General features: G+C 36.1%; 1 protein-coding gene across 1 annotated transcript in view; it reads right to left on the bottom strand.

Moving 5' to 3' along the window:
- Positions 1-252: 252 nt before the first annotated feature.
- LOC138334490 (solute carrier family 23 member 1-like) overlaps positions 253-27,601 on the bottom strand; it is a 29,350-nt gene continuing 2,001 nt past the window's right edge. The window contains exons 2-18 of the mRNA XM_069283148.1: positions 26,222-26,440; positions 25,457-25,614; positions 24,383-24,483; positions 23,974-24,053; positions 23,408-23,589; positions 22,803-22,923; positions 15,095-15,310; positions 13,400-13,557; positions 12,204-12,304; positions 9,421-9,500; positions 8,973-9,154; positions 8,427-8,547; positions 7,477-7,633; positions 3,428-3,681; positions 2,828-3,101; positions 2,487-2,582; positions 253-660 (exon numbers count right to left, since the gene is read on the bottom strand). Coding sequence (XP_069139249.1) covers positions 479-660; positions 2,487-2,582; positions 2,828-3,101; positions 3,428-3,681; positions 7,477-7,633; positions 8,427-8,547; positions 8,973-9,154; positions 9,421-9,500; positions 12,204-12,304; positions 13,400-13,557; positions 15,095-15,310; positions 22,803-22,923; positions 23,408-23,589; positions 23,974-24,053; positions 24,383-24,483; positions 25,457-25,614; positions 26,222-26,440 — 2,682 coding nt within the window. The 3' untranslated portion in view covers positions 253-478. The remainder of the gene's footprint in view (positions 661-2,486; positions 2,583-2,827; positions 3,102-3,427; positions 3,682-7,476; positions 7,634-8,426; positions 8,548-8,972; positions 9,155-9,420; positions 9,501-12,203; positions 12,305-13,399; positions 13,558-15,094; positions 15,311-22,802; positions 22,924-23,407; positions 23,590-23,973; positions 24,054-24,382; positions 24,484-25,456; positions 25,615-26,221; positions 26,441-27,601) is intronic.

The raw sequence follows: 27,601 nt of genomic DNA, 5'->3' as shown, positions 1-27,601 counted from the left end.
TAATATGCAAAGACGGAATTACGTGCAAACACGCCATAACATTACCGACAATGATATCCACATTCAGAATAAGTTTACTTTTGTAGACATTTCTATGTAATAAAATATAAGGTAAGATAAATATAACAAACAAAACCAGCACTTATATTCTATATCCATTAATTTAATAAACAAAATGGTGATTAACAAGGAACACAGTAGAAATGTTAAGACTTATTTACTGTCCCACTAATTGTATATGAGCAAACTTATTAACTGTCCCACTAATTGTATATGAGCAAATTAGAACGTAAAATGATATACAAAATGTGAAATCTCTTAACTAAGAGTGCAAAGGATTCCCGAGGCAAAAGTAAGAGAATTTTTTTATGCTTCCATAAACAATTGGTATTTCAATATTTCCATATTGTCATTTTCCCTTGAATGTATGAATGGCAGTTGGAAACACATTAAGTCATAGCATATGTGTATTTCATCGTTAAAATTCTGCAGGGTTTGGCATAAAAGGTAAGAAACGTAATATTTTTGAGTGCTTGTATTTATCAAAGAAAATTGGGTAATATATATTGTGTCCTTCACTAAATTCTGAAGCGGTGTCTTTATCAGCGCTGGTTTTATCTGGTGATTCCCAGGCTGCGATTCCTCTCTCCTCTCTTGTACCTGGCAAACGAAAATATTAGAATTAAACAAAAAATGTAACTCAGGTTAATAGGCACCCTTTGTCTCTTCAAAACTTCATATTATGACTCCATACATATATATTATATAATTTCTCCCTTGCGATAAGGTATCGGTTGTGACGTCATTACTTTGTGAGCACAACTTGTTTCGTGTACTCTGACGATATGTTCACAAATACATGACGTTATCATTAATACTTACCCTCAAGGACAGCTAACTCAGTGGTATGCAAATACAATATTCGTGTTACATGAGAATGATTCAAACATATCTATTTTTGAAAATTCATGCAACATGGGATTACCCACAAGTTACGCATACATGTCACGCGTTGGGGAACTTATTTACCCCATAACTTTAACTCTATATTTATACCGTGGTGACCATTTTATCGTCTTCATTCGGGGAAACTTACCACCATACAATGTGTAGTGATATCTTCCCGCCATAAAATATAGTGCCTTAATAGAGAACCAATAATATATTGTTTAATACTTTGAATAAGCAACTACCTGTTTAAACAGTATATACAATGTTATTTAAAAGAAAATGCGCTATGAAAAGTAACCCGGATTTGAGAGCCAATCGGAATCAAGAGATTTTAGAGTTGAACAATCAGAGGCGCCGTAGGTGTGTACACACTGGAGTGTGTAAACATAAACGATAACCAACTGCTGTGGAATTTATCACATGGTTTTTCCATTGTGAAACATGCATAGTTATGGGATAAAGATAGATAAACGATGCAGCTGTTGAGTCACCATTTCTTTATAAAACACGTGGTATAAAGTCTGTGCGCATTCTGATTGGCTGACACGGTGAACTTTGACCGAACTACTTATTTCTCGGTGCCACGTCATAATTTGTCAACGTCATCAATAATCGAGTGACATCATGCTGTTGTGATTGCCGCTTGACGTCAAAACTGTTGTTGGAAAGCGTACAGTACGTGACGTGGTCGTTGTGTAAAACGCATGATATTTCTATGTGTGGTACAATAATCTGTGTAACTCGTTTTGACAGAAAAGGATCTTACTGGTGGGTTTGGTAGATGTAACGTGTCTGAAACGGCTTGATCTTGATTACAGTATCTTGATGATTATTTGGCGTGAAGTAAACCGCTTGCTTTTATATTTAGACTGACAATGAGTGTTATATTGTTGAAGTAACTTAGAAAAATTAAATTATCATACGTAAAATGAGAAATTGTTTCCAATTAGAGGATTGTTATATTAATTGATGCTATATCAAAATAAGACTTTTTGAATATAAATTAGTGCCTTTTTGCAGATGAAAATATCACTAAATCTTATTTGCATACCTCGGCAAACACACGTAATATTATCCTCGTAGTATTGCTTTAGGCTAAAAGCGGATACAATTGTGGTAGAAACATGTCACACGACTCGTGGTTGTTGAATAGGGAATTTATTCCTCACTCGTAAGTTATTTTTAAAAGTAACTCACTCGTGTGTAATAAATTCCATATACAACAACCACTCGTTGTGTAACCTCTATTTACACATGCATAACTATATAAATACAAATTATAAATCAACATTCATATATTCATAATTCTTTCAAATTTGAAATCATCATTTTATAAAAGTTCTGCACACATTTAAATATATTTCATCAGCAGAGTTTCGAATATTTTTATGGATTTGTTTCACACCGAATAAAACTGACGCTAAGTTCCAATATTGCCTGTCAAACATTGTTTCAAAAACTTGTTTTAGATAAGTAATGTGAAAAATGCAAACTTTGGAAAAAATGTTTATTCGTAAAGACGAAATAAAGCCTACCTGGTATTGTGTTGTCAAGGAAACACGCAAGGACACCACCGGCAAGGTTAGGGTTGCCAAGCAACATCATGATCACGTTGTCTGCCTTTTCATTTCCTACGATTTCCAAACATTAAAAGAATCATTGAATTTTTTGAAGATTTGTATCACCCCTTAGTAATAGACAATGTATCAGTTATACTTTATGTTAAACAACAAAAATACCAAAGTAGCGAAAACCAAATCATATAAAAAATATTTATACAAGAAATTCTGGAAAAGTACCCACCAGAAAAACAAAGTCACACGTTTCAAAAGTGCAACTATGCCTATGTCAATGTCGACATCCGACACAAACTTACCCGTATTAATAACATTTTCATATGCTTCCACCCAGTAAGGGATCATCAGACCAACAAGTAGAGATGTTCCGATTATCGCTACGTTCCGAGTGGATGATAAATCTACATGTTTAAGATTAGACAAGACGACGCCATTGAAAGCACCGAACATGACCATGAGGACCCCGCCCAATACTGGGTAGGGTATGGTTATAAAAACAGCGGATATTTTTCCGATCACACCAAATATTATGTAGATGAAAGCAACCATAATAAAAACATAACGACTTCCAACCTGAAAATAAAGACGATCGAGTGTTATTACCTTCTACTGAGTCAATCTAAACATGTCATAATTTTGATGTACTTTTTCAATCAATTAATGATAATCATAATTTAATTGATTTGAACAGAAGAATACGTACAATGTAGTACAGTGTATTTGGTTTGCATGGTAATTAAAGTAAGCAAACATATAGCCAAGAAACCATTTAAAATACTCTTTTTATAAAAATAGAAACCATAATGGAAAATAAGCATAAAAGTATATTTTATTTTAATTCATTTAGCATTAAGTTATCTTTTTATCCTTTTAGAACAGCTATGATTTCCTCATCTTACCCTTGTAAGACCTATAACTCCAACATTGCCCCCGTAAGTTGTCGTCGCGTGACCACAGCCCACAACTCCTGCAATAGCACTACACAGACCTTCAATGGCGATACCACGGTTTACGCCCTGCGCAGGCGGTGGTGGAACATTGCAGGTAGCTGCACATGCGTAGTAGTCACTAATAGAATCCAATATCGACACAATGGTTGCAACACAAAATCCAACAAAGGCTGATATATTGAAATCAATTTTTCCAAACTGACCTGAAAGAAAGAAAATGATTGTAGATACCGTCTTTGAATGTTACAGAGTTATCTGCCCTTGCGGGGAGGTGTTGATTGTAGTTTCTTATGTGACGTCAGATATATATATATCAGAGAAATCGACGTAAACTTTGTCAGCAAAGTAATGACGTCCCAATCAATACCTACTCAAAAGGGAGATATCCCTGTAATATGCAATGAAATAATAAATAAATACTTGACGCTCTAGGCTAAGGTTATTTAAGGGCCCTCACCACTTTCCTCTATCCCAGTCTCGACACTGCAAGGGATATCATCCCTCTCGTTACCAATGGGGACAACCTACGTCATCGATAGTGATATCGGGCACACAAAAACAATAAAAAACGCCCGCTTCAAGATGAAAATCGGCTGAAATTATGACATAAAAGCCATGCATCTCCTAAACCTATCGCGCGTCAAAGACAGTGTATTGTTAGAGACTCTGTGAAACTATAAGATATCGTCAAACTAGCTCAGATAATGCAAACACCTCGACACAATATTTTTTCGACAGCAGGGATATCGGTCACATTTAATTCAATAAAACGTAACAAGTTGTAAAAAAATAAATTTTGCTGCCACAAAACCGTCCCATTTACTAATATGTAATGTATGACTATTGAAAGAAAATATTTCATTCATTATATCTTCTAGTGGAGAAACATAGACGGTGCTTAATTAGAAATTATGAAAGTGATATCGGTCACACTTAGAACTTTAGGGGTAACGGTCACATCCAAAATTACGAAAACTGAATATTACAGCATTGTACATGTAGTCGTTATTTACGCATTCATGCAACTCCAGTGGAAAAGCGCCAATACACTTTTATTGAATTTATCTGATCTTGAAAGATGACTTTTTAACCGATTATCAGCAAATGGTTGGCGAGCTATAAAAAACCTTTCCCCCATTGTCATCCATCCGTCTTTCTCTGAAAGTACTGGAGGGGTTTCATATGTAGATCCAGTTATGTATAAAATATTTCGGGATCAATCAGAAATCGAGATGGGAAACAAGAAAACATCATTTGTTTCGATACAAATACATGTATTTGCCAGAGAGTATTAAGGATCTATTTTAAATTCCATGTTTAGAAAGTCATCTTTCTTGATTCTAATAGTTGAACTTGCTGCTATGGTTCAAATTCCATATGTGAGCATAGTTATGCATATTTCATTTTGGACCGATCCATTGACACAAGGGCCAACTGGTAGTCATCTTTGGTTTTCATATAGGAGTTATTAACCATATTTATGTACTTAATGGACCTTCTGGAATTTTATAAGTACTATCTCTCTCTTTACCATTGTTGTGCATAATGCACCAATTAAAGCACGGTAGTCGACAACTTGAAGTTCGTTGCCATGTAGACATACAATTATCAAATATCTTGTTTGATATAGATATTTTGATATTCATTTATGTCATAGGGTTGTATTTATTAATGCTCATTTTTGGGACAGATAATATTACAAAATAATGAATATTTGGCTATCTTGGACATTTTTGACTACCACGGTGCTTAATAGCATTCATATACATGTAGACATATTTACTTTTTCACTGCAACCCCACTATTTATACTTACCAAGTGCATTTGACATTCAGGGGTGCATGATCTGCTATCCGCCTATTTTCGTGTAACGTCATAATTTGTGTGCCATCGATCACATTAACTATAGTTGTTTCGTCCTTGACGATATTGTTTTTTTCCTTAGATATGCAAATATCTTTAAATGTTATCATACAATTGTTATCAAATGAAAATGCGTCCAATTGACAATTAGGGGAGCATGAATGCCAACTGGACATCGGCTAATTCAACATGAAGCGCTAAAGATATTGGACCCACATATCAAATTGACTAATTTGCAAATCCAATGGTAGACGTCACGATATTTCCTGGGCCTCTTGTTATCGACTGATTTGCTTTTATAATTTGTTTGCGTATGATCATTTGTGATATTGTTGTAAAGATATATTCTATTTACCTTTTCAACCGTTATACCGTGTTATTTTTGTATAAAGCAAATTATTGAGTTGAAAATCTTTGGAGAAACTATCAGTGAACTGTCATGAAGAACTGTACAAACGCTATCAGCTAAAAACCCTCAGTGATCCTGTCTATCATGTATTCACGTATCTCTGTTGCTTATAGATCAGTGTGGTTTTCCTTTTGTTTACATCGGATGCCTTTACATCTTAAAGTTTTATGTAGTTTCTTATATATTGTCACTGCGAAGTTTTTAAGTTATAATTACTTTAACACAGAAACGTACTTCAAATTAGTACAATGTTACTACATGGAGATGTAATTTGTCTTGGTAAGGGTTGCCCCAGTTCCACTTTGCTTCAGCAAGCATTCCACGCAAAGGCAATGCAAGAACAAATGGGTATGTACAAATACATGTATAGACAAAAACAAAACAATATACAGTGTACGAATAACCAAAGTATTCAGCAAAAAAAAAACAGTTACGATAATAGTTAATGATGTTTCATGTATCTCGGTGGTATTTCCTCTTGAATGATTAGATAAGGAAAACCAAGCTGCAATATTTCAGCAATCTTTACGAAGCGACAAACCATTTCAAAAACTTTGGATTTGACCGTTACCATGTGAACGACATTCTTTTCAAAAACAACAAAACGCCAATTATACAGGTACGTCACTTTTGAAGCGGATAAAAATGAACTATAGTTACTACTTGAAATATAAGGTAATTTATACCAGTAAATAACAATAAAGTTACGAAATTTACACTTGACATATTTTCAGTGAATAAATTGTGACCGATAGCCACGCTGTCAAAACAAAAAACGGACGGATGAAGAGCAATGGACGAAAGGCGATTTCAATAGCTCGCCAACCATTTGCTGATAGTGGGTTAAAAGTCGTCTTTCAAGATCAGATAAATTCAATAAAGGTATTTTTTGCGGCGTATCCACTGGAGTCGCATGCTGCTTAAATAACGACTACATGTACAATGCTGTTATATTCAGTTTTAGTTACTTTGGATGTGACCGTTACCCCTAAAGTTCTAAGTGTGACCAATATCCCTTTTATAATTTCTAATAAAGCACCGTCTATGTTTGTCCACTAGCAGATATAACGATTGAAATATTTTCTTTCAACATTCATATATTACACTTTAGTAAACGGGACAGTTTTGTGACAGCAAAATTTGTTTATTTACAACTTATAACGTGTTTGTGAAAAAATGTGACCGATATTCCTGCTGTCGAAAAATATTGTGTCGAGGTGTTTGCATTATTTGAGCTAGTTTGACGATTTCTAATAGTTTCACAGAGTCTCTAACAACACACTGTCTTTGACGCACGATAGATTTAGAAGATGCATTGCTTTTATGTGATAATTTCAGCCGCTTTTCATCTTGAAGCGGGCGTTTTTCCATTGTTTTTGTGTGCCCGATATCCCTTCCGATGACGTAGGTTGTCCCCATTGGTGACGTCATTATCCAGACTGTCATTGTCAAACTGAAGGCATTTCAGAATAAAATAACTGACCAATCACAGGCCTTCAGTGACTTCATTCGCTGGTTTCAAATCCATATAGTGTGTTGTTATTCGTTTAACATGTAAAGACCAATATATAAGTCAAAATCTTACATATGTTTGTGTATTAGCTCAGAAAAGTAAAACTTTCTTCAGTCACGAATATTTGCTACACATTTTAATGACCCCAAACTAAGCTATCAATCAAAAAACGTAAAAGATCAAAACCAACAACAAAAAACAAAGGGTACGTACCAGGATAGGGAAGGTAGAACCAGCTAGCCCGATTGATGACGTCAATTCTGGCGTCTGTTCTCGAGTAATAGTCTTGGCTGTTTCTGTCTGTACTGAACGCTCCCGCAGCCGTTAGTATACCACAAAGTAGCCAGCCTGTCACTAAAGCTATAAGTACCTGGTAATATAAATCAAACATAATTATCAGTGTCTTACCATAAATCTTAGGATGGTATTCTGTTCAATAATTGACGTTAAAATGTATGATAATTATAAGTATCCTTGAAATTATCTAAGAATAATGACGTACATTTTGATAGCATGACGCCTAGGTTTTTACTATGTCTTTCCTTTTTTCATTGATAATTAACTTATTTCAAAATTATGGTTGTACTTATGTTTGATATTTATTTTATTTTAGTATAGTATTATATACTAGCTTGGTCGATATGTCTCAATATGTCCTCATTTTGATCATGTCTTAAATGATGTGAAAGAGTAGCACATACATGTTTGTCTTGCTCGTAACGTAAACATATGATGTACGCGTTAAATATAAGCACAGCGTTGAAGTCTTGTTCTTAATGGTTGCTTTCATAACGTTATATTTACATTTTGTCACAGAGACTCCAATCACTCTTATGATAATCATCATATATATTATGGGTCAATACTGTAAATACAGACTAGACGTTTAGTAATAATTTCTATACATGAATGGGAAACCTGTTTACTGACACCAAGTTAGTCCGCGCAGGAAAATTAGCATTGTAGTTGAATGCACCAGTTTGTTAATGAAATTGTTAAGAATGATTTTAACGTGATTAGCAATTTTTGTGGCAGGTAAGTAGAAAAGTGCCCTTCATCTCCAATAAATGCAATCTAACAATCATTTAATTGTTGAATTTATAATACGAGGTGCTGTTACCTTGACCTTTATTATTCATTCCAATACAATGGCCCCTACTCACAGAGAAAACCTGGTGGAGAGGATAGCGGATCACGTGACATCGCCGCTTCCTTGTGTACATGGGTATAGGCATGTCCCTCTTAGCGAGATATAGCGACAGTATGAGGGCGATCGCACAGGTCCTGGATTTGTTTGTTAAAAAACATGAAAATAAGTATCTTTGTTTCACCTCACATAGCATGCCAAGCATGACACATTTGTCTAACAAACTCCCGTACCTAGCCTGCGAATGGGATTTACTATCTTTATTTCAAAATATTTTTCATTGTGTTTTATGATAAATAAGAAATCGAAGATTATTAATACCACTTAATGTGAGTTATCTACGTATTTGTCTTTTTTAAATTTAAAATTTAAAACCGAGAGAAAGAAAAGGGAAGTCATTTTGATTTGAATTGCAATAATTATCATAATTACTGTTTAGTGTACATTTGACTTAATACATAGCAAAGGAATCTTGATATAATAAAACAGCTACGTACAAACCCAAAATTGTCTAAATTTGATAAATATGAATTAAAAGATACGTATGAGAAAATGTACTTACATAAATGCGATTCCCCAGTGGACCTGGGAAAATTTCGTGACTGACTTCACTATGAAAATTCCGAAAAGAAGGATGGTAGGTACAATGGTGATGGGACCAATGAATCTCAGCAATATTCCGACCAATCCTGTGGCTCCTATCAGGAAGTGTATGATTCCAGCAGCCAATAGACTACCTTGTAACTACAGAAAATAATGTAAGTAAAGTTTCATTTTTTATCGAACGATAAATTGCTAAAATATTTTATCATTAAAAATAAAAACATATTACTCATGTATTTTCCGCAGTAAGAATTTTACTTAATTACAGATTTTTTTTTTCGTTTTAGATTAGACAAATTCACGAATTAATTATATGATAAATATACATGAAGTAAATACTCTTTGTTGGTTATTTAAAGAACTTTCACTCTATTGTCGCTTTAATTTTCGATTAAAGATGTACTTACACCTTGCACAGTGGTCATTATGATTTCCTCTGAGCTTGCATGAAAAATCGTTTCTGTCATGTTTGTTACGTTGTTAAAAACTGAAAGATAAAATTATAAAATTGTTTAAAGTCATATTTCATGCTAATTTCACTGTAACGATATGTCGCTTAAACATTTGGTATTTGATCATGGACATGTAACTTGATGATTTAGCTCCCAAAAACCATATGTCGGCCTATAAGAGAGCCCCAATCTAGGGATCATATATTCCTGTTTTGGAATAAAGCGCCTTCAATCACTGCCATGTTCAGTACCTTCGGGTTTGTCAAAATTCCGAATCGAATCACGTGACTGACATCCACACGACCTGCACGTGGTGATCCAAGTAACTAGCGTAAGTGCAAATGTGTTTGTTTACGTTTTCCTTCTGGCTAATAGTGCTTGTATATGTCCACAGAGCGAGTATTTGAAACATCTAATACACACTTTGCCGTAATTCAATATTGTATGTATCAAATATTGTAATGTGCGAGCATTATTTTCTTTGTAGATCCAGTCTGCTGAGGTCGATCACATGTTTTGTTTAAGAAAAATTGTTGACATTTTCTTTTGGTTTCACAACTCTCGTGTTACTTCGATATTGTTGCGACGATGTTGGGAATAGTTCGGAATGATTCGGCTTCTTTCGAGCCTATTTTTTTTTTTTTTTTTTTTTTTTTTTTACTTTTATAATTAAAAATACTTTCAGTGCTGCAACTTTATAAAATGTGGTAAAATAAGAAAATTTAAACCTCAGAGAGACGCAGAAAAAAATGTTTCACTCTTAAACCGTTTTCACTATGACAAAAAGAGCGAAAGTGATAGACCATACAACTTTAATGGTTTTTTTTGTTGTTTTTTTTTATAGAAAATGCGTTGGCCAGTTGTTATAGTATCCCACATTACAGCTGTATATATTATTAGAATGATTTACTATCCGTACGCTCCAATTCGTCTGCTACGCTTCTATTCGTAAGGATACGGTCCCAGTATCTACAGTTTGTATTTCATTTCAGAACAACAGATTGTGGATATTCCCCTTCAAACAAAAGTACAAAATTCATTTCTAAATTTTTTCCTTATCATTGTTGATAATATATTTTCGATCCGATTAATAAAGGCGGGAAATATATTCAACATTCTATCCGGCACAGCACTCAATGTACTCTAGTTCTTATCAAGACGGTTACAACCGTATTCAGCCTTCTCTTATCCTAAAAACCGATGTCTAATCTAAAAGGAAGATTTAACTGCCTTTCATTTTAAGGTGATATGGACCTATCGTTATATTGTTCGCAAACAGAACAGACGACGGATTTGATCTACGATATAGAAGATTCTTCATAATCAGTTCTTCACCACACAAAATTTGGAATTAAAAATGGCTCAGCAAAGTGATATGGATGCAATTTGATATTGGACAGATTTTTTTTGCTAATTACTGCGACCGATGGCAAATTTCAAATTAAGGTGAGCAAAAATATGTTGCCCTGATATGAATCAGCTGTATAATCATTCGAAACCTTTAATCATCGAAAGTTTAATGCCCTAACTTTCATTTACAAAATTTCATTAAAAGTATATATTAACATAAATTTGGCAATAACACTGCGCATTAATGTTAATGATATTGTCGAGAGATGAAACGCACAGATAGGTGAATACACCTGATACAGGCGAGTTAAAATGCCTGAAATAAACACCACCTAATTTATTCACATTTTCACTAAAACGATTTCCACGGTTTCTTAGTTTAGTTTATGACAATGGATTGGGTACATGTTATTAACACTTAACAAAGACCTTATACCAGTTTTCTGCTTCTAGCACATCGACGAGAAAGCACACTACACCATGTATACAGTTACGGTTGAATGATTATCCAACTCATTCACTCTGAAATTACATAATACCTGGTCTAGTCTTTGGTTTAGAAGAGCCTAAATGTGTCTTCAGGGGCATATGATTAAAATTGTCGTATTACCGTGGCTGATAGGGTCGTTTAATTTTATCTAAACCCAGCAGGCGTGGGCAATCATAGACTCCCGTGCAACACATCATTTTTTATGTTCTTATTTTAGAAATATTACTGATAACATTTATACACAAAATCTATGAGAACTAATCTTTTTTATTGAATCTTAAAGATCGAGTGGGTAGCGGGATTCATTAATGAATACAATTTGCATCCATGTTTTTTTACCCCCTGGCTTCGCCCTTGCTCAGTATATGTGTGTAGTGTGTATATTATTGCCGTGCCTCATTGTGATATGGGTATCTCACTGCAGTATTCTATCAAAGACACCTAACAGTGCATCCCAACTGATCGCACTATACTGACAACAAGCAAACCATACTCTCTTGATGATGGCCATTAATTACAGGTAGATCCGATAACACCATCCTTATAAGCGTGTTTATGGTGTATCTTGGCCTGAGAACAAAACCCAGAATCTTCCCCACAGAGGCGAATGCTGAAGTCAATCCCAAACAAGCGTTTGTGTCAAGTATAAAATTTATGTACATGTAGTAATAAAAGTCAATATAGGATCCTATTTAACGATCACGCAATGGGGCTTGCAGGCACGACATCTAATGGCAAAACTGCAGTGCGTTATGTAATGAAAACTGCAGCTGATAGTTTTATATTTTATATTCTTAATCGGTACCTTTTGTTTGTGTGTGTAAGTCATCAACCACAGCTCTAACAATAATCGATTTTAACAACTGTCGCACTAATAGGTCTAAATTGAATATTTTACCTGTAATTGGACCTGTATTGTTACATCTGCCTTTGTCTATATCCGCCATGGCCAGAAGTGGGGCAACATAATCCGGAGCAGCTCCCTGGTACAACGGCAGTCTATAGCAACAAATTCAACTTATTAAAGTGTCAGATATATTATTTCTTGTAGTAGGAATTGGGTGATAATTCAATGAGCAAACACCAGTATTTCTCCATTAGTCCATTATCATTCAGGAAATAGTATATGATATTATGTCCTTCTGAATCAACTTAATCAGTATGTAGTGGTAAGCGAACATTTCAATGTGTTACCTAATAATGTTTACCTCATGATGCAGATTTAGACTAAAGGATTTGTTTCTCATTCCAAACTGCTGAAAAACGACATAGTTGTTTACCCATCTGAAAATGGTACCATAAATTTACCCTTTTCTTAGTGTAATCATTCGATGTGTTGTGGTTCCTTGACTTTAATCAATCAATTTACCTTATTCCTAGTGTAACCATCAGAAGTGTTGTGATGCCGTTACTTTACCTTATTCCTAGTGTAACCATCAGAAGTGATGTGATGTGGTTACTTTACCTTATTCTTGGTGTAACCATAAGAAATGTTGTAATGCCATTACTTTACCTTATTCCAAGTGTAACCATCAGAAGTGATGTGATGCCATTATTTTACCTTATTCCTAGTGTAACCATCAGAAGTGTTGTGATGTGGTTACTTTTTACCTTATTCCTAGTGTAACCATCAGAAGTGTTGTAATGCCATTACTATACCTTATTCCTAGTGTAACCATCAGAAGTGATGTGATGCCATTACTTTACCTTATTCCTAGTGTAACCATCAGAAGTGTTGTGATGTGGTTACTTTTTACCTTATTCCTAGTGTAACCATCAGAAGTGTTGAAAGCCATTACTTTACCTTATTCCTAGTGTAACCATCAGAAGTGTTGTAATGCCATTACTTTACCTTATTCCTAGTGTAACCATCAGAAGTGATCTGATGCCATTACTTTACCTTATTGCTAGTGTAACCATCAGAAGTGATGTGATGTGGTTACTTTTTACCTTATTCCTAGTGTAACCATCAGAAGTGTTGTAATGCCATTACTTTACCTTATTCCTAGTGTTACCATCAGAAGTGTTGTGATGCCGTTACTTTACCTTATTCCTAGTGTAACCATCAGAAGTGATGTGATGCCGTTATTTTACCTTATTCCTAGTGTAACCATCAGAAGAGTTGTGATGCCGTTCATAAACAGAGTAGAACTTAGTAGTTTGGCCTTGAAGTCCTCGTTCTCTTCGGCACACACGACCTGAGCAACCAGCAAGGAAACCGCCAGGGAAGTCGATAGGGACAGAAGAGCTTGCTGGAGAAGACACCGTATTCGAAAAATAATATGTTTGCAGTATCTTTGCACACTTATAATTATACCATTATATCATATCTATATAAGCATAACAGTTGCCTACAAATGTCCTTTTCCGTAGAAAGGTTATCATATTCTGTATATTTGAATAATGCCGTTTACTGTTCAGTTCAGTGAAAGAACAATATTTCTACTGTACAAAAGTAGCCCGAAGGTGAAAGTCAAACGGAATCAAGAGATGTATGAATTGACCAATGAGAGACGCCGTAGGTGTTTACAATTGCTATGGAGTTTATCTCGTGAGTTTCCTATTGTGAAACATGCAATTAAAGTTATGGGATCAACAGTTTTCTTCATTTCAGTAATCTTCCATTTTTTGCAAGATGTCTTGTCACACTTGCGATTTCTGTCTAAAATGGTTAATACCAATATCATGTAGAAGTTTTCTACCGATAACTTAAACTGTATACATTGACGCAATGAAGCAAGAGAGAATACTAATCTTTTGAGTATCGAGATTTATTTAAGCTTTGATGTTTTTAAATTTATAGGTGTATGCATAATCTTTGCAAACTGCGTGAATTCGCGTAGCAAATGTTTGCAAATAAAATTGCATTTATAACCCCATGAAATAAAAACAAATTGCTTAAAAAAAATTCAGAGTAGATATACTTGATGAAACACAATGTAACACGCGTTTCAATGTACGATTCTATCGTTGCCATCTTCAAGAGAAACTTTTCCAAACCAATATCCAACATCATTGTCTTAATTGTGACGTGATGATTACGTGGGATTTCCGTGCCATTATCGGGAAATATTTTTATACAGGTAAGAATAAATGGCGATTCATAAAGCCAGGTTGTATAAAAACAACGAAAAAAATAATATTATTTAATATAATTCCTAATATTATTTTTTTTATTACAACTTTCGTCTGGTCAATGACATGAATTATTGAACAATAGCAAAAAGCTATCGTCTTATCATATTCAACGATTGTTGTATGAAATTTAATAATGTTGTGTGGTCAGTAAAACACGAAAAATTAAACAACTTCCCATGATACAAAATACACTGTGTAATTAAAAAAGTATTTCAGTTTTTATATAGTTATTTATTTTATTATTTATCCATTAACCTAAATAGTCGGGAAAAGAAAACCAGTCTAAATGCATCTATTGTCCTTCCATAAATCCCAATCAAAACGGCAGTCCACTTCTGTTCACATTGTCCAGTTTAGACCATTAAAATTTGGAAAAAGCTCGTGTAAATTTAGCACAGTTCTAAAAATAGATTCGTCTAACTCTTTGAAAGCTTGGCTGTGTGAAACACGGATATACCCAGCCTATGAATAAATGTCTTGGCATGCAGGACGATTTTGAATGGAATTGTATTATTTCTATTTCATATGAATTTATACTGGATATAAAAAACACCATTTTTACCGACTTTAGCCTCCCATAGCCCGACTATTCACCGAAGATTCGTTGCCTATTCAAATATAATATAATACATGCATTAGGTGTGTAAATACCTGTAAAGCAAATAGAAGAGTAAGATGGAATGGAACAGGGTCACTTATATTGTAGATGAGCCTACTCTCCTTTACCACCACAATGGTCACATCAGTAGCGCCCGTCACGTTGCTCACCGGGAATTCATCGTCTTTTCCGCCATCACTGTCGTAACTGTTAGATGACAGTGCTAACATTTGTCTTTCAGCATTTATATCCATGTTGCCGTTATGGTACTGAAAAAAGTTGTGAATGCAATGAAGATAAAAATGTTGCTTTGTGTAATTATATTTTTTTCAAATCGAAAATTTTGACAGTGATATTTTAGAATACTTACAGACGATTACACTATGTAATAATGAAATAAAGTAATTAAAATAAAACTGTAAATTTAACTCGAATTGCGTTTTGTCACGTATCTAAGTAACGAGATCGTGCCTATGTTGTATTGAACAATGTACAATCAAGACAACAAATTAACACACCACTGAGTTCCGCATTCATCAACCCAAGAGCAGACATAAATTAAATATGACAAAAAGCACAAAATTCAAATAAATTTCACAGCCTTGATCTAGAAAGCAAGGTCAAAGGTCAAATTTGTGGAACAATTATACATTCCTTGGTATATTCATTTATATGGATAAAGGTTACGCTCTACATTAAGCGCCACATAAAATGTGATATTATAGTCGCTTGTATTCGCAATGTTAGAAACGAATGCTAGGTCAAATGGTCACTGTCCAATCGTTATCTGAAACGTTTGATCAAAATATTCGATGGATAAGAAACTATTCTGAAAATTTGTACAATAATGAAAGAAATCGTCGTAGATAGTTATCTCTTTGATGTGTATCAAGATCGATTATACGAACAGATTTACTCTCACTTCCTTTTAACTAGTCTACATATACAACTGTAGGTCCATTACATATAGAAATTTTTTTATCTTGCCCCAGACATAGATATCTGCAAGTTTACAGGTAAAGGGATTTTTCTATCTTATCCTAGGGTAAAGACAAGCTACTTGAGATCTTTGCACGTACTCACATAGGGTAAGAGAAAAAGAATCATTCACCCTCTTTGAGGTAAGACAACCCTCGAGATAAGATTCTAAAAGTTATATGTGCAGTAATTTTCATACTCTCGAATCAAAAAGAGCTTTTGATATTTTATTCAACACCACAAATTACCAACATTTTGAGAATTACAATACTTACAATGTATATGTTTTAATCTAACAAGTATAAATGAGAGCTGAAAATGATTTTTGGCAGTAATGCTAAAATATAAATTTTCATCTACAATGTAGTGAAATGAAAGCATACGGACAGCCCATGATTGTGGTTTGCAATACGTTTTTACATATTTACAGTGTTTTTAGTAATTGTAAAGTGATTTTAGCATGTAACTGTCAATCTAAACATGAATAAGGCATAAAAAACAATTTTACAGTGCATAAATTGTTATACAAGGCAAGGCAACATTCAGGTGTGTCTTTCCATTTGGATGGTTTTCACTGCTTAAATTCATCTAACCTAATGGTTTTCAATAGATTACCAAAAAAAAATATTTTGTAATTTTGTGCCCATTTACGGCATATTTAACTTGAAGTCGTCAAACAAATCAAGAATTTCGCCCTCAGGTTGAGATTTTCCTGTCTCACAACAAAGAGGGTGACATATCATATTAATCTTGCTTTGTTGTGATGACGAGTCAAATTAACAGACAAATTATATTCGACAGAATTACACTATTACTTAAGGAAAAGATTTTTATTTTGTTGAGGTTATGAGGGTATAATGATAATGGAGCACGTATAAATTATGTAACCCCGGCGAATTCCTTATATTTAGTTTTTTACGTAAATGAAGATTATTTATTATCGCGGCAGTTGTATATTTTTTATTAAATGCCCATATTTTTAGCAAGTAAAGAAGTGAAGTTTTTTTGTAAAAAATCACCGTTTGAAAAAAGGCCCTGGCGGTAATAACTCTATGTTATGACTATTTTTCAATTTTTAGTGAAATTCGAGATGACGGCATCTTCATGACGTTATAACCGGAAGTTCATCCAAGCTAATGCAATGTTAACGTTTTGATTTGTGACCAGTGGGTCATAAGGGTTCAGAAAAATATTGGTTCGGTTTGGGTGTGGGGATGCATGTTGGACCATCCTAGACAATATCCTATCGGGACATTTTATTAACAACCACCGCGTCCAAACTACTTACCCAGGCTTATCCTCATTAAAAATAATCACCACAACCACCGGCGGCGTGACCGCGTCCAAACAAATCACCCATAGTAACTCAGGCCTACCCTCATATAAACAATCCCCACTACCACCGCGTCCAAACAAATCACCCATAGTAACTCAGGCCTACCCTCATATAAACAATCACCACTACCACCGCGTCCAAACAAATCACCCATAGTAACTCAGGCCTACCCTCATATAAACAATCACCACTACCACCGCGTCCAAACAAATCACCCATAGTAACTCAGGCCTACCCTCATATAAACAATCACCACTACCACCGAGTCCAAACAAATCACCTATAGTAACTCAGGCCTACCCTCATATAACCAATCACCACTACCACCGCGTCCAAACAAATCACCCATAGTAACTCAGGCCTACCCTCATATAAACAATCACCACTACCACCGCGTCCAAACAAATCACCCATAGTAACTCAGGCCTACCCACATATAAACAATCACCACTACCACCGCGTCCAAACAAATCACCCATAGTAACTCAGGCCTACCCTCATATAAACAACAATCACCACTACCACCGCGTCCAAACAAATCACCTATAGTAACTCAGGCCTACCCTCATATAAACAATCACCACAACCACCTTGTCCAAACAAATCACCCATAGTAACTCAGGCCTACCCTCATATAAACAATCACCACTACCACCGCGTCCAAACAAATCACCCATAGTAACTCAGGCATACCGTCATATAAACAATCACCACTACCACCGCGTCCAAACAAATCACCCATAGTAAACTCAGGCCTACCCACATATAAACAATCACCACTACCACCGCGTCCAAACAAATCACCTATAGTAACTCAGGCCTACCCTCATATAAACAATCTTCACTACCACCGCGTCCAAACAAATCACCCATAGTAACTCAGGCCTACCCACATATAAACAATCACCACTACCACCGCGTCCAAACAAATCACCCATAGTAACTCAGGCCTACCCTCATATAAACAATCACCACTACCACCGTCGTCCAAACAAATCACCCCAAACAAATACCCAAGTAACTCAGGCCTACCCACATATAAACAATCACCACTACCACCGCGTCCAAACAAATCACCCATAGTAACTCAGGCCTACCCACATATAAACAATCACCACTACCACCGCGTCCAAACAAATCACCCATAGTAACTCAGGCCTACCCACATATAAACAATCACCACTACCACCGCGTCCAAACAAATCACCCATAGTAACTCAGGCCTACCCACATATAAACAATCACCACTACCACCGCGTCCAAACAAATCACCCATAGTAACTCAGGCCTACCCACATATAAACAATCACCACTACCACCGCGTCCAAACAAATCACCCATAGTAACTCAGGCCTACCCACATATAAACAATCACCACTACCACCGCGTCCAAACAAATCACCCATAGTAACTCAGGCCTACCCTCATATAAACAAATCACCACTACCACCGCGTCCAAACAAATCACCCATAGTAACTCAGGCCTACCCACATATAAACAATCACCACTACCACCGCGTCCAAACAAATCACCCATAGTAACTCAGGCCTACCCATATAAACAATCACACACTACCACCGCGTCCAAACAAATCACCCATAGTAACTCAGCCTACCCTCATATAAACAATCACACTACCACCGCGTCCAAACAAATCACCCATAGTAACTCAGGCCTACCCTCATATAAACAATCACCACTACCACCGCGTCCAAACAAATCACCCATAGTAACTCAGGCCTACCCACATATAAACAATCACCACTACCACCGCGTCCAAACAAATCACCCAATAGTAACTCAGGCCTACCCATCATATAAACAATCACCACTACCACCGCCCAAACAAATCACCCATAGTAACTCAGGCCTACCCTCATATAAACAATCACCACTACCACCGCGTCCAAACAAATCACCCATAGTAACTCAGGCCTACCCTCATATAAACAATCACCACTACCACCGCGTCCAAACAAATCACCCATATAGTAACTCAGGCCTACCCACATATAAACAATCACCACTACCACCGCGTCCAAACAAATCACCCATAGTAACTCAGGCCTACCCTCATATAAACAATCACCACTACCACCCCTCAGCGTACCAATTAACAAATCACCGTCCAAACAAATCACCCATTAGTAACTCAGGCCTACCCTCATAATTAAACAATCACACAACACCACCGCGTCCAAACAAATCACCCATAGTAACTCAGGCCTACCCTCATATAAAACAATCACCACTACCACCGCGTCCAAAACAAATCACCCATAGTAACTCAGGCCTACCCTCATATAAACAATCACCACTACCACCGCGTCCAAACAAATCACCCATAGTAACTCTCAGGCCAAAAAAAAAATACCCTCATAAAACAATCACCACTACCACCGCGTCCAAATCAAATCACCCATAGTAACAAGGCCCTACCCACATATAAACATATTCACCACAAACTTACCGCGTCCAAACAAATCACCCATAGTAAAGCTCAGGCCTACCCTCATATAAACAATCACCACAACCACCCTTGTCCAAACAAATCACCCAGGTATAGTAACTCAGGCCTACCCTATTACATAATAAACCAATCACCGTGGTCCTCACTACCACAGATCGCCTTGTCCAAAACAAATCACCACATAGTAACTCAGGCCTACCCTCATATAAACAATCACCACTACCCACCGCGTCCAAACAAATCACCCATAGTAACTCAGGCCTACCCCATCATATAAACAATCACCACTACCACCGCGTCCAAACAAAATCACCCATAGTAACTCAGGTCCTTCCCTCATATAAACAAATCACCACTACACCCGCGTCCAAAACAAATACCCATAGTTATACTCAGGGCCTTAGCCCTTCATATAAACAATCACCACTACCACCGCGTCCAAACAAATCACCCATAGTAACTCAGGGCCTACCCCTCATATAAACAATCACCCACTTACCACCGCGTCCCAAACAAATCACCCATAGTAACTCAGGCCTACCCTCATTATAAACAATCACCACTACCACCGCGTCCACAAACAAAATCTACCTTAGTAAACTCTGGCCTACATCATATACAACTTCACAACTTAACACCGCGTTACAAACAAATAACCCATAGGTAACTCAGGCCTATACCCCTCTCATATAAACAATCACCACTGACCACCGCGTCCAAACAAATCACCCATAGTAACTCAGGCCTACCCTCATTACTAAACAATCACCACTACCACGCGTCCAAACAAATCACCCATAGTAACTCAGGCCCCTCATATAAAACGATCTTATACCACAGCGTCATACAAATCTCCACAACAGTACGCAAGGCTAACCTAATTATAATCAATCACCACAAGCCACCGGGTGTTCCAAACAAATCACCCAAACAAATCACCCACAGTAACTCAGGCATACCCCTCATATAAACAATCACCACTACCACCGCGTCCAAAACAAATTCACCCATAGTAACTCAGGCTACCACATATAAATAAACAAAACACACTTACCATCGCGTCACAAACAAACAACACACTACCACCGCGTAAAACAAATCATGGCCTTAGTAACTTCAGGCCTTCAACCTCATATAAACAATCACCACTACCACCGCGTCTCAAACAAATACTCCCGTAGGTAAAACTCAGAGCCTCCTCTCATATAAAACCCAATCACCATTACCACCGCGTCCAAAACAAATCTCCATAGTGTACCTCAGGGCCTTCCCGCATATAACCAATCTCCACTACACCGCGTCGTTCAAACAAATCACCCATAGTAACTCAGGCCTACCCCTCATATAAAACAATCACCACTACCACCGCGTCAAAACAAATCACCCATAGTAACTCAGGCGCCTACCTCATATAAACAATCACCACTACCACCGCGTCCCAAACAAATCTCCCATAGTAACTCAGGCCTACCCTCAATAATAAACAATCACCCCACTACACACCGCGTCCAAACAAATCACCCATAGTAAACTCAGGCCTACCCTCCATTTTATACATCACCACTACCACACAACAAATCACCCATAGTACTCAGGCCTAACCTCATATAACATTCACCACAACCACCGTTTGTCCAAACAAATCACCCCTAGTAATACTCATGCCTACCCTTCATATAAACAATCACCACTACCATCCGCGTCCAAACAAATCACCCATAGTACCTCAGGGGGGGCCTACCCTCATATAAACAATCACCACTACCACCTCGTCCAAACAAATCACCCACTGTAGTAGGCCTACCCTCATATAAAACAATCACCACTACCACCGCCGTCCAAACAAATCACCAATAGTAACATCAGGACTACCCTCATATAAACAAACACCCCACTACCATCGCGTCCAAACAACATCACCCATAGTTAACTCAGGCCTACCCTCATAACTAACAACAATCACCACTACCACCGCGTCCAAACAAAATCACCCATAGTAACTCAGGCCTACCCTCATATAAAATCAATCACCACTACCCACCGCGTCCAAACAAATCACCCATAGTAACATCAAGGCCTACCCTCATATAAGGAATTGTCAGAATTTAAAAACTTTACTTTGATGAATCACATATCCTAGGAAATCTCTCTCTATTGCAATTATACGTCCATACGATTATTTAACATTTACTAATGAATGCTTATGGTGCAATGAATTTTTATATCTAAAATTGCACATGTTTGATATCTAGACGTAAAGCGCCACCATTTTGTAACAAGACGTCGACAATTACAATGATCAACCAAGGAAGTGTAAAAGGAAGCCAGCCGCCATGCGATGACTGGACAATGGATATACACCAATAAGTACACGGTATATACTGCACATGTACACACATGAACGTTTTTCATTCGGTGTCCGTAAGGATACCCTACCACGTTATATAAAGAGGTCTGAAAAAGTGTTAACTATCACTTTTTTTATAATCTTTGTTTTTTCCAATCAGTTTTATGATTACAGATATAAATTAATATGTACACTCACTATCATTCACCAATTAATATCCTTGTCAGATGACTTCATTTATTCATTATTAACTTGATAATAAAAAAATCTATTAACTTGTTATATGTTTTTATTGAATTACTGTCAGTCATCCATAAGGCATACATAAGGCATTCAAAATTTACAGTACGTAAAGTCAGTGTTGTAACTAATGTTTATAACACATCATTATTAGTTGTCTGTCCGTTTGAATAATTTTCACAGCTTTATTCATTTGGTGATTGGAAGAGTATATTTGGCCGCTACCTATTTATATTTGTTTACCAACATTCACATTTACTATAGCTTCCCCTTCGATGGTACTGTAAAATTTATTCTTTTCTCATTGCTACACCTCTGAATTCAGTGTACTGATATTTCATCCTTAGCTAGTTACATTTGACATATCTACAACCATATACTTTACTTACAGCGAACACTTGATGTAGAGGGTAGCGGATCACGTGACAGCCTCGTTTCCGTGTGTACACAGGGATGGGCATTTCTCTATTGGCTAGATACAGAGATAGTATAATGGCAATTGCACACGTCCTGAAAGATATTTAAATTGTATTGAAAAAAATCTTTTCTGCTGCTATGGTTCATGGCCCAGTGTCATAAAATCCATAAACTTCAAGTTTCCTATTGGAAAACATTACAGAAAGAAAGTTTTTGAATGCAAGTTTCCCCTTACGTTACAGGGCTGTAATAATGAATTCCCATAACAAAGAATATTTTTTTAAGAAATTGTCATCATAATATATCGTCATGATAATCATTATATTACCGCTTTAAGAATAACTGCAACCAACGTCCCTTCACGAAATTTAAATATCCGCATAGATAAACATCTGTGGTATATTTAAATGCATAGCTATTTATAATATATTGGCACTTTTGTTCGACCAACATACTGATGTGATCATATATTTTCTGGCTAGGAGAGGGCTAATATTTGCCTTGCTAGCCAATTCTTGGATTTATTCAATAACATTGCTTAAAATAAATGATATTTTTTGGAATTATATTCTCTTACATCAATGCGATTCCCCAGTGGAACTGTGCAAACTTCGTAATAGACTTCACCATGTAAATTCCAATCAGAAGGATGGTAGGTACAATGGTGACGGGACCAATGAATCTCAGCAATATTCCTACCAATCCTGTGGCTCCTATCAGGAAGTGTATGGCTCCAGCAGCCAATAGACTGCCTTGTAACTAAAATGAAAATTGTATTTTACATTTTACGAATTGGTACATAATATTATATACAACGGCCACTCTGTGATAAGTAAAATATTTTGCATAAAAAGAGTCTAAGGGTCAGTTGCATATTGTACGTATATGATATTCAAAATATCCTATTTTCCTGTGCTCATGGTAATTGTAGAGGTAAATAGCATTTAAAAGTCGTAACAGCAGCTGACTTTAAAGTATCTTCATGAAAAATGTATTTTGAGCAAAATAATTGATACCCTTCACTTACAAATTGTATATTGGCTACTAATAGAGACCCAAAAGATCGAAATGTTTTCAAATTTGTAGAAAATATAATCAAAAGTCAATTTTAAAAGGATATTGAGCGTAAATTAAATAACGTACCCCTTGAACAGCATTCAGAATGATTTCTTCAGTGCCTGGAGGGAAGGTTATCTCTGTTGTGTTCGTGATGTTGTTAAAAACTGTAGTTAGAAGTCGCAAAAGTCAGATATGTGGCCTGAATGTATCTTATTATCCCTATATGTGAATCCTTCATTGCTTATACGGAATAGATCGTTGGTCATTAAGATTAAAACTATAAATGGATGTTATATGACGTTATAATTAACGAGTAGTTGAACATTTTATCAATCTAACCATTTTAGGGACGATAGAATAGAAATTGCCAAAAATCCATCGTTTTGACTTTTCGTAAAACATTTTCATTCAAATAATTTTGCCATAGTCTTTAAGTAATTCGTATAATTGGGCTAAATTAATTAAGGTGAATTAACATATGTCATTATGTTACCTGTAATTGGACTTGTATTGTTACACCTGTCTTTGTCTATATCCGCCATGGCCAGAAGTGGGGCAACATAATCCGGTGTGGCTCCCTGGTACAACGGCAGTCTAAAAGGTCAAACGTTTAAGGTCATTTTCATATTTAATCGCAGAGTAAATTTGATTTTTATTTAAACAAAATAATTTACTTCAATATATGTAGATGATACATGCATGTATTTCCTTTGGTTTATATTCATGTTTTTGGGTTTTTAGTTTTTTTTCGAAAGTTTTCACGAGAAAAACGTGAAACATAACTTGACCATATGACCACTGTCTTTGCGACTTTACATATTTTCGGATGGTGCCGTTATTTACCCTTATTGAAACAATAAGAAGCGTTGTAATGTCATTATTTCACCTAACGTCTAGTGTAGCCATCAAAAGAAGTATGATGCCATCATTTTACTATATTCCTAGTAAAACAATTAGAAGCGTTGTGATGTCACTATTTTACATTACGTCTAGCTATAGTGTAGCCATAAAAAGAAGTATGATGCCATCATTTTACTTTTTTCCTAGTGAAACCATTAGAAGCGTTGTGATGCCACTATTTCAACTTACGTCTAATGTAGCCATAAAAAGAAATGTGATACCATCATATTACTTATTTTCCTAGTAACACCATTAGAAGCGTTGTGATGCCCACCATTTTACCTTACTACTGGTGTAGCCATGAAATATGTTGTAATGCCGTTATTTACCTTATTCCTAATGCAACCATCAGAAGTGATGTGATGTCGTTACTTTACCTTATTCCTAATGCAACCATCAGAAGTGATGTGATGTCGTTACTTTACCTTATTCTTGGTGTAACCATAAGAAATGTTGTGATGCATTTACTTTACCTTATTTCTAGTATAATCATCAGAAGTGATGTGATGTGGTTACTTTTTACCTTATTCCTAGTGTAACCATCAGAAGTGTTGTAATGCCGTTACTTTACCCTATTCCTAGTGTAACCATCAGAAGTGTTGTAATGCCGTTACTTTACCCTATTCCTAGTGTAACCACCAGAAGTGATGAGATGCCATTACTTTACCTTATTCCTAATGTAACCATCAGGAGAGTTGTGATGCCGTTCATAAACAGAGTAGAACTTAGAAGTTTGGCCTTGAAATCCTCGTTCTCCTCGGCACACACGACCTCAGCCACCAGCAAGGAAACCGCCAGGGAAGTCGATAGGGACAGAAGAGCTTGCTGGAGAAGAAGTCAAATATTACTAACTACTGTTAGACAGACTCTATTATTCGATTTCTGAAAGTGTTTTTTCCCTTTGCCATCTCAATAAGCATAAAAGACGAAAAACACCAAAGACATTGACAAACTTCTATACATTGGAAATAGATTACTTCAATGTGAACATCGAATTTAATTATTTATTTGGAATGTTTTCTAAAGTCTTGTCCAATTTTTAAAATGCACAGACTGCGTAGAGCGAATCGCTAGTTACCAGAACATGTGTGTGAGCATATAGATTCCAATAGATTCAGGTATCATCAGCCATGACATTATGAAACGTGTCAAGGATAAAACCACAAACTCTCAAAACCACAATTTTGATATATGGCATGCTGCCAAGTTTTCATCTTTGGTAGAAACTAGATCGAAGGGAAAATGAAAATGAATTGCTCCTGTTTGCTAGACACAAAAACGCCCGACAATAGTGTTGGGGATTTGCCTTTAGAATTGCATTTAAAGTGCAACAAATTTTAATCTCATAAAAATGTAAAGTTCTGAAGTTGCAATTTCCATGGAGCTGCGCTCTTCTGAGACTTTGCCTTAAATTCATATTATGCATAATTACCTGTAATGCGAACAGTACGGTGAGATGTGGAGGAACCCAGTCACTTATTTTGTAAATAAGTGTGCCGCCCTTGTCTTCATCGCTTGTCGTGACGTCATCAATATTTGTGACTGTGATAGCAGGAAGTACTACGTCACCATTTTCGTCATCACCAAAATTTGTGCCAGACTCAAATGACAATTTCCGCTTCTCTATGTCGTTTGTTGCTATTTTAGGATACTGAAAGACACATCATGACGTTTCGTTAATATTGGTTGAGACAATAATCAATTTGACAAGCAATGGGCGAACAAATCTGAATGTAGAACGGATAAATACAACACCTGCCTGGAGATTACTGGAATAAAACGAAATACGTCATACAAATCAATGCCATCTTAAAGATATGGTGATAATAGATGGACTCGCAATGCATGTGTTTTTCCGTATCTATGAATTTCAAAGTAAAATGTAAAAGGATAGAACAGAATCAATGATGCTTTATGATAAGTACAAACTGACGTTTAAGTCGACACTAGAATAAATAAAATATAAAAGACCTCCTTGTGAAAAAGAAATCCGTAGTACAAAATATGTTATATTTAAACCCGCGTTTACACGGATACTTTCGAAAAAGTACACAGGACACAGAACCAGATGTTTCATGAGAGCAAACATTCTGGCTTTATTTGTTATGACCGCAATTCAAATCTAGGCGAAATCTGGGTCAACATCACATGACTATGGCCTAAAAGAAGTTTTATAAAAGTCTGCTAAGAACCCCAATGTCATTTTCTAAAAGAATAGTGTATTTTTTAAAAAGAATCATGATGCTGAATTTTGTTGAAAGCCCTGCCAACAACTACATCGTATACGGCATTTACAAATTGGTCGAGTGTGTGTATGTTCCATGGATTGCACATGGAAACTAAATTATTTCTAAATAATTAAACAGAAAATGTAGGACGGTAATAAGCTGTTGAACTTGTTTTCATGATCGTATCAGTTACAGGTATCGTACATAATAAGATACAGGTAGGTATCACCTGTACAATTTCTAACAGCAAAAAATAACCACAAACGTCATTAACAGGGCTGAGATTTGAATGATAAAGAACACAAACTGTGTTGGGGAGTAATTTACATATGTTAGACTAAATTATTGACAAAAGTGTAGAAAAGTGTTCAATTTTGTGTTTCATACATGCCAGATCACACGTAGGCATCTAGGTAGCAGAGCGCAACATTTGGTTTGAAAAGTCCGTTTCGGGCTGAATTGATAAATAAAAAAACATGTTACTAATGTCGGGGAAAACTGGCGTAATGTGACAGGATGTCGGATTCTCGTTATTTATATAACTCTAGAATTTGTACCATATAACTGTGATGACTTAACACTAA

Source organism: Argopecten irradians, chromosome 11 (genome assembly GCF_041381155.1).
Source record: "Argopecten irradians isolate NY chromosome 11, Ai_NY, whole genome shotgun sequence".
NCBI lineage: Eukaryota > Metazoa > Mollusca > Bivalvia > Pectinida > Pectinidae > Argopecten > Argopecten irradians.
Note: the sequence above shows the minus strand (reverse complement) of the source record. Positions and strands in the feature narration are given on the sequence as shown.